Below are 15,565 nucleotides of genomic sequence, written 5' to 3' on the forward strand. Positions count from 1 at the left end.
TTAATTTTCCACTCTGTTATTGTTAAGAGTTCCACATCGGTGGGTTAAAGGGTACATGATCTCCTTATATGAACTACCAAGTTAATATGTGTAGTATCCCTTCTAAATAAAATTAAGCTATTGATTTGAAATAGAGCTATGTTATAGCTGAATCATACTATAAAGATGTTTGCTACTATGGTGTGTAAATTGCTGTTTTAACTGATTAGAGGAGTTTGCAATAAATTTTTGATGTGCGAAAAATAAACTGCAATCACAAACAAAATATGAAGAAACGAGAATTTTTTTATTAATAAACAATATTGCGGGTACAATTCTATTTATTCTCTTGATTCTTCTCTCTCTCCTTAATCTCAGGGCTGTTAATAGTGTATTTCTCGAACATAGGATGATTTGGATTTGGATATGTGTGGTTATTTGATCTCCATGAAATGATCTTGAAGTATTTGATTGTCAAGAAGAGTCCGGCCACATTTTTGTCAATATCCCGAGAAGTATATAGGATTTTCGAAATGCCTTTTCACCCCTTAATATAGGGGTGAGGTAAGGTTTATGATAGAATAGCCTCCAAGAAACCCTAACAGATATTGGGCTCATCTTGTAGAGTGCCATAAAATTTGATGTCTACAAGAGGATTCTGAACATTTAGAGACGTTTTCTATCAATCAAACCTTTAAAAGGAAAAAATATTACTTATTTACTAATTTTCGCTCAACCTTCTCCTAATAGAAACGTTTACTTTAATTCTCCTTAAATAGAAAAGGTTTTATACCTTAAAAAGAGGGCTACGAAGAAATTAAAGATATTTAATCACTTCTGCCGTCAGCCTTGAGCAATCAACAATGGAGAAGAAGATGAATTCTGCGGGAATAACTCTATCAATTCCTCAACAAATAATCTATGAAATATTCTCGTGGCTTCCTGTTGAGTCTTTATTGCGTTTCAAGTGTGTTACAAAATTTTGTAATTCTCGTGTCGGAATCAGACTTTGTGAATATCCATACTTGTCGTTCTATCACTCGTCCTGGTGGAACAAAATTCTTTCTGTGTGGAAGCAGATCAGAGTTCTACACTGCTAAGCAAAGAGAAGAAGGAAAAGACTGCATGCTTTCTTCATATGGAGAGATTTAATGAACTCAATGACCTTGCCACTGCAAATTCTCGGTTGGTTTGCGTTAATGGTTTATTTTGCATTTGGGGGTCATCATATGTTGCAATTTTCAATCACAGTACAAGAGAAGTAAGATTTCTCCCCAACCTAAATGAAGAATATTGTCCGTATAACTATTCATTAGGTTTTGAACCAGAAGAAAAGCAGTACAAAGTTCTTTCGAGAACATTTCATTTCCGACAACAGTACAAAAAACATTGGGTTTTCACTTTAGGCATAGACAAAGCATGGAGAGAGACTCAAAACAATTCCCTTCCTACTCGGTTTATTAAGCCCAGTATTTGCATTAGTGGAGATATCTATCAGTTTGTTAGGTATTACGAAAATGCTATAGCTGCATTTGATGTTAAATCTGAAAAATTCGAAATTATTGCATTGTGGAATGCATACAGTTACGATATTATACAATAGAAGTTTTCTTTGATAGAGGTGAAGGGGAAATTAGCAGTCGCAAATTATAAAAATGGTTCAGAGGATATGTCGACTTGTGGATTTTAGAGCAGACTGGGAAAAGAGAATGGGAGATACATATCATTCACTTTCCTTCAGTATAGAACGACATACAACCTAGAATTGTATCATTCTGCACGGACCGTGATGGGCTGATTGCATTCATTGTGAACGATAATTTATGTTTGTGTTATGATGTAATAAGAAAGAAATACAGAGAATTGGAAATTAAGGGGCTATCTAAGGAAAGCTGCATCAAAGGCATTTATAGATACGTGGAAAGACTAGTAATGTAGAGGCTTTAGTTTGTTTTGTATGCAGTTTGGCGTTTGACAAGTTGAAACAAAGAATATATAATCAAAAGACATAATACATAAACATGCCCTCAAACTTGATGTCAGCCAGCAAGTATGCCCTCCAACTTTGGGAGTGCACAATAGGCTCCTCAACTTGTATAAAGTTGAACACGTAAACACAAATGATGATGTGGCAATGACGTGGTACATAAATTTGGAGGTATCTAGATAATCATTTTGTAAGTTGAAGTGTTCAACTGACATAGTGGAAACAAGTTGGGGTGCTTACTTGTGCACAACCAAAGTCGGAGGGCATACTTGCCAGCTGAAGCCTAGTTTGAGGACTTGTTTATGTATTATGCCTAATCAAAATGTAATATATGATGGAAAATGTGGCATTCTTTTAACGATTCGTAGCTTTTTAGTTGTCGCTGGAACGAATTCTATTACTCAATTGTGTGTTTATGTCAATTTGAGGTTTGGCTTTGAACATTACCCAGTCGAGAAACATATCTCTGTTTGCTCTTTTTCTTTCATGTGATATTGCATTAATTTGTATCTTAATAGCATACACAAGATTGCCGATACTACAAACAAAACATGGTCTTGTTACTGTTACAAGAACACCACTGATGATAGCCAACCAACAAGGCAATGTCGAACGCAATACTATCATACTGGATCATTCCGCAAGAAAAAGATCAGTACCTCTGATGCTATATATGTACTGGCAGATTACGAAATGAATTTTGGCATAAAGCAGCTCAAGATTTTGACATTACTATTGTTGAAAGTCGAGAGAATTATTGCATTATTGTTTTTAGGATTTTAAACCAAAAATAAAAAGAACGTTCAGTATTGGAAGGAAATGGTCATCATCTGTGTTTACTTGTTCAATTTTATACAAGTTGAGGTGTCTACTTGTGCATACCCAAAGTTGGAGGGTGTACTTGCCAGATAAGGCCAAGTTTAAGGGTCTATTTATGTATTATGTCTTTTTTTTTTTGTGTCCTAGTTCTCACCTACTATAAAGAAACCAAAGGAAATAAAGGTATTGGAAGGAAACGGAGAGGCAAAAAGAGGTTTTCTGCAAAACTTAATAAGGCATAACAATTCAGCCGCAGCCTTCAACATTCAACTATGGACAAGAAGATGAATTCTATCAGAAAAGAAGTATCAATTCCTCATGAAATAATCTTTGAAATATTTTCATGGCTTCCTGCTAAGTCCTTAATGCGTTTCAAGTGCATTTCCGGATTTTGTAATTCTCTTGTTTCGAGATCAGATTTTACCGATATCCATAGATGTCGCTCTAGGACTCGTCCTGGTGGAACAAAATTCTTTCTCCATGAAGACAGAGCTTTTTACACGGCTGAGCAAAAGGAAGATGGAAAAGACTTTGCCGCTCTTCTTCAAATTGTTAGTTTTGATGAAATCTACCCTGCATATTCTCGTTTGGATTGCGTTAACGGTTTATTTTGCATTTGGGTACCAGCATCTGTAGAGCCTGCTGCAATTTTCAATCCCGGTACAAGAGAAGTAAGATTTCTTCCTAACCTAAATAAAGATATTTGTTGGCGTACAAAGTTCTTTTGTCAAGAGAACTACTCATTAGGTTTTGAATCCGGAGAAAAAAAGTACAAAGTTCTTTTGTCAACAAAGCATGCTCAGTATAGAAAAAACTGGGTTTTAACTTTAGGCATAGATGAATCATGGAGAGAGACTCAAAGCATTTCCCCTGACATTGTCCATATAATGCCCGGTGTTTGCATCAATGGGGTTATCTATCAGTTTGTCTATTGGTCTACTAAGGCTAACACACCTGCAATAGCTGCATTTGATATCAAATCTGAAAAATTCAATATTATTGCATTGTGGAATGCATCTTATCACATGGTAGTTGATTACAAGCTGATAGAAGTGAAGGGTAAATTAGCGGTCACAAATTGTGAAAATCTATTAAGTGGATATATCCATTTGTGGATTTTAGAAATAGAAGATCAGTGAAAGAGTTATATTATTCTCACAATATGGAACGGCATATATTCCAGAATACGATCCCATCTTCAAATCACATCATTATGCAAATCAAGGAATGGGGATATTCTCTTCGTTGTGAACTTAAAGTCAGGTACTTTATGTTTGTGTTATGATGTCACGAGACAGAGTTGGAGCAAATTAGAAATCACGGGGCTTCCTAAAGAGAGCTTCATCAAAGGCGTTGGTAGCTATGTCGAAAGACTAGTTATGTAGAAATTAAGTCTCTTTCCATTTGATAAATTTGCAATACTCATTTCCAAGTTTGACTTCTTCTTGTTAAAATAACATGCCGATAAGATCCAAGTTTAAAATTATGTTCTTCTCCGTTGTTCTGTTATTAACGTCAAATATCCCTGTACACCAATGCACAAACAAGAGTGAAATTCTCTATTTAATTTGTTTTAATATTTAAAATGCTATTCAAGTACGTTGACCCTTCGAAATAAGATAAATTAACAAATGCAAAGCATCGTAAGTCGCAACTATGATGGAAAAATATAGTTGAAACTAACGTTTGTAAAGAAATTCATGATATTAAAAATATCTGAATTAAAATTTTGTGAAGTTCATCCTCAAAAAGTTTCACGTTTCTCTATGCTTAACTTACGTGGAGTCATCCAAGTGTTTATGACATGTTTATAGTATTAACATATTTTAGCAGTTTGTCACATTCTACATTAAATATTAACCCTCCATTTGACAATGTCAATATAGAGGATTCATATTGTCTACTCCAAATAATCTGAAATAGAACGTAATTCGTTCGATTGATCGACAAATTTTCATTTCTCTTAAATTTGTCCATCATATCAATGGAGAATGAAAAAGAGACTTCATCATTGAGGAGTATTACTAGACATAAAAGGTCATCAAGTGTTTCATGTTTTTTTACTTCAGATCAAATTTCTCATGACTCTTCATCATCTTCTACAAATGAGAATTCAAAATTAAAAAAGTCTCCACATCATCTTCATCATTTTCCAGAGATCAAAGGGAAATGTAAGAACATTATGAATCGATTTGGTAGACATCGTCGCCATGCCTCGGCGGATTTTAGCTATGATCAACTCAGTTATGCAAAGAATTTTGAAGACGATAATGAAAAAAGTTTTGATGACACTGAGGATTTTCCTCGGAGGAATTTTACAGCTAGACTGCCATCATCTCCTCCTCCTTATTCAAAAGTGAAAAATCCAATCAACATACCAAAACATGAATGAATATGTTTCAATTTCTTAGTGGCAATATTAAAAAAAACATACATAGGGAGATCTAACATCTATTTACCACAAGTCCTCAATCCTCACCCTTTTTGTGATTCACCGACCCCTAGATTTGATTGATCGATGAAGAATCTCTCCAAAATCTGTTAGCTCTTTGATGAGGGTAAGCCACTAAATCCAGAAATCCCACCGGCTGCTTATTAATCTGAGCCTGATAGCTCGGTTGATTGGCGCTATTATAAACTCATCTTGCATACAAAACATGAATGAATATGTTGATTGAAAAATCCAATCAACATACCAAAACATGAATGAATATGTTTCAATTTCTTAGTGGCAATATTAAAAAAAACATACATAGGGAGATCTAACATCTATTTACCACAAGTCCTCAATCCTCACCCTTTTTGTGATTCACCGACCCCTAGATTTGATTGATCGATGAAGAATCTCTCCAAAATCTGTTAGCTCTTTGATGAGGGTAAGCCACTAAATCCAGAAATCCCACCGGCTGCTTATTAATCTAAGCCTGATAGCTCGGTTGATTGGCGCTATTATAAACTCATCTTGCATACAAAGATAGGTTGGTGTAATAAATGATCGATGAAGAATCTCTCCAAAATTTATTGTTTGATTATGTGGTCACTAAACCAAAAATCCCACTGACTTGATGGCTCGGTTGATCAGCACTCCTGTGAGCTCATCTTGCATCAAATTTCAGCTGGTTGGTATAATATATGGTTAATGAAGAATCTCGCCAACATCTACTTTTTATTAGGCGGCGCCACTAAATCCACAAAACTCACCGGCAACTTATTAATCTCAAACCTGGAAGGTCGATTGATAGGCACTCTTGTAAACTCGTCTTGCATACAAATTCAGGTTGGTGTAATATATGGCCGATGAAGAATCTCTCCAAAATTTGCTCTTTGATCAGGCAGCACCACTAAATCCTGAAATCCCATTTAGTCACTTATTGATCTCATACTTGATAGCTCGATTGATTGGCACTCCTATAAACTTGTCTTTGCTTACAAATTTAGGTTGGTGTAATATATGGCCGAGGAAGAATCTCTCCAGAATCTGGTCTTTGATTAGGCAGCATCACTAAATCCAAAATTCCCACTAGTCGCATATTAATGAGAAAATTACACCATAAGTCATGGTACAACATAAGTCATGGTACAAGAATTAAGAACATAAATAGCATAATTTTTCAAATTCTTCAAAAAGAGCACTTTTATTATATTACAACATATTCTTTTATTCTTTCTTTTTCATTTATCCCTAATTTTAAGAGATAAACCCGTCATTTATCTCTCTCTTTTAATGATAAACATCTACTATATTTTTTAATTATCTCTCTTCTTTAACCAATATATCCTCCATCTCCTATTACTCATCCCTTAATTCTTTCATTTTCCCTTCTTGGTTGGTTAGAGTTATAGAGGATACGCAAGGTTTAAGGTTAAGAAAAAAAAAATGAGCCTCTCGATGTGTGTCTAATTAGTAATGGGTCTTTGAGTTTTTTTTTTTTTTCTTTTTTCTTTTTTTCATATATAATGTCAAAAAGAACTTTTCTTAACAAATTTGAAGTTACATGCAATTTTATTTCTAGTAGGATTGAGGTTTATTTATTGAACAAGATCTGGAACTTAATGTAAACATAAACTAGCTGCTATCAATTTGCATCGACGATAAAGGTCACTGATTGGAGTTTTCAGGGACTGAGCAGAGATCAAGTTGATCCTAAAGTAAATGAGCTACCAATACATATTTATATATAATAGATATAAATTAGCTAACATATACATTTATACCAGAATATTAGTCATATAATACATGGTAAAATTACTCGAATGACTATCTTATTGTAGCTTTTTGCCATTTGTAACTACCCTTTTAAATATTACCACTTGTAGCTATATTTTGGCAAAATAGTGTATGTTTTCGCGTGTCAACAAATACATGAGAACATGGTAAAAAAAAAAGGATCCTTGATTTTAGCCTTTAACGGTGAAGCTATTAAATTAGATATTAATATTATTTTTTTGATATATTTTAGTGATTTTTTTTTTTTTTGCTTTGATGTATTTTAGTGATTTTTTTTATGTATTTCAGTGATTTTTTTTTTTTGATGTATTTTAGTAAATTTTTTTTGTTTTTGATATATTTCAGTGCCTTTTTTTGATGTATTTCTTTGATGTATCTCAAATACATTGTGTACATTCCAACTACATATGAAGCCAAATACATTCAAATTTTCATGTATTTGAATGGATACAAGACAAAAAAATTCAAACACATGATAAATACATTCAAAAACAGTGTATTTGCCTGTTAAGAAAATACACTCAAAAAACAAGAAGTCTAATGTTCCACCCCAATTTCCATTCGTTCCAGTCTCTTTCCACAACTACTGCAACAACAAAACATTAAATTGTTGCCATTACATTCAGTAGAGCGATGAATGTGTAAGGACATGGATATCGCTTAGCCGCCTTAGCCTGTACATATAGAAACACATAGATTGATAAAAATCTTGTTTTGGAAGCTTCATCTTTTAACAAATACACACAAAAATACAAAATATACACACGGCCAGATCTGAAACACCACCACCATCAAAAACCCTAATCTCTCCAACACCACCAAAACCCTAATCTCTCCAACACCACCACCAAAAACCCTAATCTGAGACACCACTACCACCAAAAACCCTAATCTTTCCACCACCACCAAAACCCTAATCTCTCCACATCCAAGTCATCTTCTCTGCCGCCATCTCAAAATCAGTGCCATCGCCGCCAACACTAAAAATACACACGGCCAGATCAGTGTCATCGCTGCCACCACCATCTAAGGCCACTCAAACACCCGCCGATCACCGGATAGAGTAAAAAGAGAGAGAGAGAGAGAGAGAGGGGTGAGCACAGAGGGAAAGGGAGAAGAGAGAGAGGCGGGAGGCGCGGCCGTGGTGGTGGTGGTTGAGAGAAGGGGAAAGAGATTTTTTAGGGTTTTGAAGAATGAAAAATCTGAAATGGGTAGTGATTGGGAAAAAAGAAAGATATATGTATTAGGGTATGTATTTTTTATATAGCTATCAATTGTAATTTAGAAAAGTTAATTAGCTACTAAATATAATTAAATAAAAGGGTAGTTAATATTAATAATTAGGTCTTAAAAGAAGCTACAATGAGCAAAAATTCCATAATACATTTATACCATAAACATACATGGAATATTTCAAATATAAATAGTTTATACCATGCATACACCAGAAATGCATGGTATATTTCAAAGATAAATAATTTATACCATGGATATACTAGAAATATAAATTATATATCTATTACTAACTATACCAGTAATATTTTAATATTTTAATAATAATAATAATATACACATCTAATTTATAGTACTGGGTATACCAATAATATTATGAGTATAATGATACCAAAACTAATATGAGTATAATAATGTATATTAATGATTACACCAGTAATATTATGAGTATAATTATAATAATGCGTATTATAAATTATATACATTTTGAGCATAATAATATATATTACTAATTATACAAGTAATTATACCAGTTATATGATGAGTGTAATAATGTATATTACTAGTTAGATTAGTTAATGTAAAATCTCTGTAATGTTACCAGTTATTTATCCAAGTGTGCATCATTATCCAAATATTCAATTTAGCACTAAAAAATAAATTATACACCTAACCTGTAAAGCCACCATTTATAACAAAATCATTCTTATATAGAAGAGAGATGAAACATAATAACAGTTGTCGAGCATTAATTGCTGGCCTATAATTAAGGAACATTACTTGAGGCTTTTCAAACGTGATTCTTCCTCCAGCTAGGGCTATGTTAGAAGACGTAGTTCTTTAAACTTCATGTCTTGTGGAAAAATCTAGCTTAAAAATAGACTAGAATCGTTTGGATGCCGTGGTTTTACGTGATTCACGCACGATTAATTTCCTGTATATTACCAAAAAACAAAAATTATGTATATTAGAAGCTGCCCTAATTGATAATCAATTAATGTTGCCATGTATATGTAATAATTTTTCAAAAACTGTCTATTTATGTTTCTTTCCCCATATTAATCTTAGACAGACGTAATAGTTTTGGTTGATTGACGATCCTATAAGCTCATCTTGCATACAAATCCAAGGTGGTGTAATAAATGGTCGGTGAAGAATCTCTCAAAAATCTGTTCTTTCATCAGAGACACCACTAAATCCAAATTCCCATTAACCGCTTATTAATCTTAAACCTGGTAGGTCTTTAGATTGACACTCCTATAAACTCATCTTACATACAAATTCAGGTTAGTGTAGTATATGGTCGGTGAAGAATCTCATCAAAATCTGATCTATAATCAGGTGGCACTAAATCCAAAAACTACCTATTATTAATCAAAAACCTGATAGCTCGGTTGATTGACACTCATGTAAGCGCATTTAGTCATCTCACATATAAATTCAGATTTTTGTAATATAGGTTTATTCATCCTTACTAACTTAAAGTCCTAAAAGTACATGTTTGCAAACAACAGGATTAAAGAGACAAGAATTGCCGAGACCATAGGCATGAATGAGTTCACAAGATGTGATCAGAAGAAGCCTTGAAATATCAACATCTATCAATACAAATTGACGTAGCATCTAGCTAGGGAGAATTTTGTGTGTCAACCGAATTCATTACTTTCAAGTCAAAAATATGTATTTTGTGAAATATCAACACGAATCAATACAATTAGACTCATAAGTGAATCTAAGGAGAATTATGTGAGTTCAATACTTTTGAGTCGAAAGATGTATGCATATATATAAAAAAAAAAATTATATATATATATATATTTTATAATAAGATCAACTCATTCTGAACCCACAAATTTTAGATCTTAGATTCGCCTGTGCAACTCGCAAGGCAAGCAACACATCAAGAAGCCATATTGATGTGCCAATGCAAGTGAAAAAAGTCTTTGAGGAACTATACGAGCAAATTAACGACAATGGCTGAAACACTATGTGAAAATTAATATATTATTGTACGTAATGGACCTGTATAAACATAACTAGAAAATTTGGTTATGATTTATTGTAACTTTAATTTGAGGATTTTTGGGTCATTCATAATCATCTTTTAGAACTCTTTAATTTCCTTCAGTAATCCATTTGACATGTTAATTTAATTGGTACTACTAAATTTAATACTCCCTCCATCTCATAATAAGTGTCACCTTAACCAAAAACATTTCTCTCATAATAAGTGTCACTTTAGGAAACTAAGACATAAATTGACTAGTTTTTTCCAACTCTTTATGCATTCAAGACAAAAAAGCCATATAGTAACTTGGAATTGTTGGATTCCCACTATCAAAAGGACTACTCATGCATGCTCTAATCAAGAGAGAAAAGTAATTTATTTTTATTATATAAGGGTAGTTTCCCCACGTTGTGGGATTTCACTGGGTTGCTGTTGTTATTGTTGTTGTTTGAAGGGTAGTTTAGTAAACTTCACATTGCATTATTGATTTCTTAATATGCGTGTTTTTGGCTAAGGCGACACTTATTATGAGATGGAGAGAGTATCACATATATTAAATGACACTCCAACTCTATAGGTATTTACTATACTTTTAGGTCCTATGGAAACCAATCAGTCTATCTCATTAAAGAAGCAATGACCTGATTTTCTCATTTAATTTATTAATCATAGCTCTATTATTAACTTGATCAGGATAGAACATTAATTCGCTAAAGAGAAATCTTTACCAACCCCTTTATCATATACTAGTAATATTTAAGTTATATACAATATTTTTTATATTATCAATAAATTTTAACTTGTGATGGCAGGTTAATTACTCCTCTTATTCCAATTTACCTAGCAATATTTATTTTTGAGTCTTTTCCAATATTAATGTCAGCTTTCTAAATTGGAAAATAATTTAACTTAAACTTACTAACATTTTACTTTTGATGAGAAAATTTTAGAGTTATATAAATGTTATGGAATATAATAGACTCCAAGTTTCAAAAGTTTATAACCACATAAATATTATGGCATATTTATAATCACAAGTTTCAAAAAAAAAAAAAAAAAATTATACCTATTCAAATTTTGACACATAAATTAAAACGGAGGAATTTCTATTTTTAGGAAGTTACCGGTTATGCATGCCTTATCGACTTATCATTAGCTATCACTATTGTTTTGCTTCTCCTTTTTTCTCTTTTTTTTTTTTTTTTTGTCTCCAAACTTCGAATCATTTTTCCTCTACATGTCATTTTCGAGAGGCCAATCTATATATGTACTTTCGATTGTCACCAGTTTTTGGGTGACACGTCTAAGTGTTAAAAATAGCATAAAGTACTTACCACCACCACCACAATCTTAATTTGGTGTTCCATCTTTGTTCTTTATTCAGTGCAATTTCCTCCTTCCATCTTTAGTCACATCATGGTATAATTGTGTTAGCATATCCACAACCTGATATGCAAATGCATGTAATGCAAGTGGACAAAAGTCTCGAGTAACTAATTGGTTGAATTATTTTGGAAATTTTAGGTGTTTTGTTTTACAAAAATGAACAAACATTATGTGATATATACTATTGTATGTCATGACCCGTATAAACATAAGTAGACAAAGTGGATATACAGTCAGACCTCTCTATAACGGCACCCGCATATAACATCACCTCTCTATAACAGCTAAGATTTTTCAGAACCGATTTTTTATGTTATATTTTACTTCTCTATAATAGCATTTCACCTATAACAACAACAACCAACTTTATAGCAGTACGCTCTTTGTAAAATTACCCCTCATATAACAACTATCTTCTTTTTTTGGTAATATAATAATAACCATCTTTATAAAAATAAAATATCTATGATAAGAGTGGAAATTTTGACCAAATATTTGATCATTTAATACACTATTTATGACAAAAAATATCATATGAATATATATATTTTCATCATTAAATGATTTTCCTTCATTATACAAAGTGTGATTAAGCTTAAAATTTGACAATTAAAAATGAAAATTAGATTTTATGCATCTTTTTTGCCTATAACAACGAAGTATTATTTAAATGTCAATGTTGTTATAGGTGTATAACAGCCACCCTCTATAACAGCTGAAATTTTTGGACCCAACGATACTGTTATAGAGAGGTTTGACTGTATATGGTTTGTTGTAGCTTTAATTTCCTAATTTTTCTGGTCATTCAATTTCACCTTTAGAATTCCTTCAGTAGTCCATTTGCATGTTATATATATTTAAATATTTAGTCGGGTCCAATATGGGTACTGGACACCGGATAGAAAACCAACAAAAAAAAAACTGAAAAAGTCATATATATATATAGATACATATTTCTAAGCCCTCTTCACTCTTTGTGATTCAATTTCATCTATATTTCTATTAATAGTAATAGGAAACTCCAAAATCGTAAGCAATGACCTGATTTTCTCATTTAATTTATTAATCAGAGCTCCATTTAATTAACTCGAGGGTAGAATATAAATTCGCTAATGAGAAATTCTTACCAACTTCTTTATTATTTAATATATATTGTTTTTACATTATTAGATTAATAATCGCAGGTTAATTACTCCCTCCATTCTAGTTCATCTGGCAACCTTTTTTAGTACCGTTTCAAAAAGAATGTAAGCTTTTAGAAATTAAATTTTGTTCTTAATGAGAAGGTTAGCCACACAAATGTTGTGGAATGTTGAAGATCACAAAATTAAAATTTTTATAACCACGCAAGTGTTATGACATATTTATGATCACGACTCACGTGTATCGAAATTCTTCACTTTTTTTTTTTTTTTTAATTCTATCCCATTCAAAATTTGACACATAATTTAAAACGAAGGGAGTCCTATTCTTACGAAGTTACCAGTTGTGCTTAGTTTTCACCTTTGTTTTGCTTTTTGTCTCCAAACTTCAAATCATTCTCCCTCAGTGCATACAAATCATTTTCGAGAGGCCCATCATTTAATTGAGGGTTGAATTATATCTATATATGTACTTTCAATTCACTAGTTCTAGGGTGACACGTCTAAGTGTTAAAATGACATAAAAAGTGAGACAAAAGACGAAATAGAGAGGAGAAATTTTTTTTTTTTTTCCCCTCAATCATTCGCCATGTTTTTTTGGGTTTTCACCTGTGTTTGTACTTGTACTAATTTGAGTGCGATGTTATTTCTGGGTGGATTTCTGCTACAGTCACTCAACTAATTCTTATTATCTGAAAAAATCATTTTCTTCTTGATTTCAATATCTTTCAACAAATAAAGTGACTTTTCGAAATATGTTATAAATATTATTTAATTATGGATGTCTATCTTTAGGAGAAACTTTAGGGTTTGTGACTTTGACACCAAGTTAACTTTCTCCTATAAATATAGATGTTCTCTTCATTGTATATAATCCCTAATAAGAGAAATAAGAATTCCTCTCTTCTCTCTTTCCTTATAATATTCTTCTTGCCTACTTTATTATTTTATAACACATTATCAGCACGAGACTCTGCCTTGAGCATATTTTTAAAAGGTCAAAGGTACGTGTTCTATAAATTCACCTACTTAACAGTGGTGTCATATTGATTTCTCATTCTTGTGGATAGTTGCAGTTGAATTGCAAATCTTAATTTCAATATATGAAACTTATCAATAAGTATGCCGAATTAATTAAATATGGGTCCTTGAATTCACACATAGCTTGAATCTCTTTTATGAATATTGATGTATACACATATACTGTTTAACCTTGCTGATCCTAATGATTAGTTCCTATATATTGAGATTTAGAAAGAACTGTTTAGTTTTCTTTTTTATAATACAATCAATCAATGTCTTGAATATGTTTAGAACGACTTTTGTATTTTGAGTATCAGCAGGGTTTGTCACTTCGTATGATAATTTTTGTTATCCATTTAATATTTTGCTGAGTTTGCAACCATCGGAATCGGCAATATTTTCATAGGTTTGCTATGATTATAATCATAGACATATTTTTTATATTATATGTATATCTCGATCTGCTCTTGAAGTAGCAATATTTTAAAAGTGGCTATTAAACATTATAATTTGACATGGTTAAATCACGTTCAGATGATTATGTACCATTCCCAAAGAATGAGAATATTTGACAAATGTTACAAATATATATCCATTCCCTGAAGTGAATGTGATGATATTTAATAAAGATTATAAATTCAGACATGCTCTTGGTTGTGAATATATCAAGCCTCACCTCCAGAAGAGGTAGAATAATTGAGAAAAAAAAAATCTACGATTTACTCCCGAAGTAGTAAACTCAGAAATCTGCTCCCGAAGTAGCAAACTCAGAAATCTGCTCCCGAAGTAGTAGTAAATCTGAAATTTGCTCCTGAAACATTAAATCAAAACTTACTCCCGAAGTAGTAAGCCTCAGAAAATAAAGCGGATAAATATTATCCTATTTTTGTACCTGTTTTTACTTTGGAAATGAATTGTCAAGTACTAATCTTGGTTGAATTTAGACGGATTGGACCTAATATCAAACTATGGAAGTCGTAGGACAAAGTAGATGCCGTTGAAATATATCATGGTTGAAAGTGTCCAAACGTTTCAATTCAATATCTTGATATCAATTGCAATTCTCACAATCCTTTGGTTTCAAACGTCAAATTTATACGATATTTGGAACTGGCTAAGGGTTTTATGTGTAATTTTTTGAAATTGATATAATATCTATATTTGTTAAAAGGGAAAGACATCTGATTAGCCTTATTATTATTTGCAGTGGAACTCATAAATTGCCTTCTTTCACTATATTAAGCAGGAATATATTTTTGTCCCTTCCCTTTGCTAGTTTGGTCATATTATGAGAATTATTCCTGTTGATCATTAATTTGGTATTATATGCATGTTTAGGGAAAGTAAGTTGTTAGCAATTTGTGGCGGATATAATTAGCTAACTAGAGATTTTAAAGTTGTTAGCATTCGGAAATTACTAATGGTATTACGTAACTTACTACTAAGGAATTGTTCTATATGTATTTTGGTGGTCTAGAAGTATTGGTATAACTTTTGACAAGTAGAAAAAGTTTGGGAAATATATTAAAGCGGACTCAGAGAAATAATGAGTTATTGAAAATTATGTATAAAGCTCATCTAAATGACCAAGTTTCATTCCCTGAAGTGAATGAAGAAATACCACAACACACCTCCTGAAGAGATAAAATAACAAAGGATATAAATGTTACTTTTTGGTATAAAAGTCATTGCTGCACGTACCTGTCGTATCTAATCATCTTGGATGTTTTTATTATGTATCATTAGGAAAAAGGATGTAC

The 15,565-nt window shown here is 32.2% G+C and overlaps 1 protein-coding gene and 1 pseudogene across 1 annotated transcript; both read left to right on the forward strand.

Moving 5' to 3' along the window:
- Positions 1-797: 797 nt before the first annotated feature.
- On the forward strand, positions 798-2,663 carry LOC132629296 (putative F-box protein At1g30920; annotated as a pseudogene).
- Positions 2,664-2,989: 326 nt separating this feature from the next.
- On the forward strand, positions 2,990-4,347 carry LOC132629297 (F-box protein At5g65850-like). The gene has a single exon (XM_060344996.1). It carries the CDS (start codon positions 3,058-3,060, stop codon positions 3,922-3,924), a length of 867 nt encoding a protein of 288 aa, XP_060200979.1. The 5' UTR covers positions 2,990-3,057; the 3' UTR covers positions 3,925-4,347.
- Positions 4,348-15,565: the final 11,218 nt, after the last annotated feature.

Source organism: Lycium barbarum, chromosome 2, assembly GCF_019175385.1.
Source record: "Lycium barbarum isolate Lr01 chromosome 2, ASM1917538v2, whole genome shotgun sequence".
Lineage (NCBI taxonomy): Eukaryota > Viridiplantae > Streptophyta > Magnoliopsida > Solanales > Solanaceae > Lycium > Lycium barbarum.

Coding starts and splice junctions, on each gene's coding strand:
- LOC132629297 (XM_060344996.1), top strand. CDS start 3,058: ATGGACAAGAAGATGAATTCTATCAGAAAAGAAGTATCAATTCCTCAT.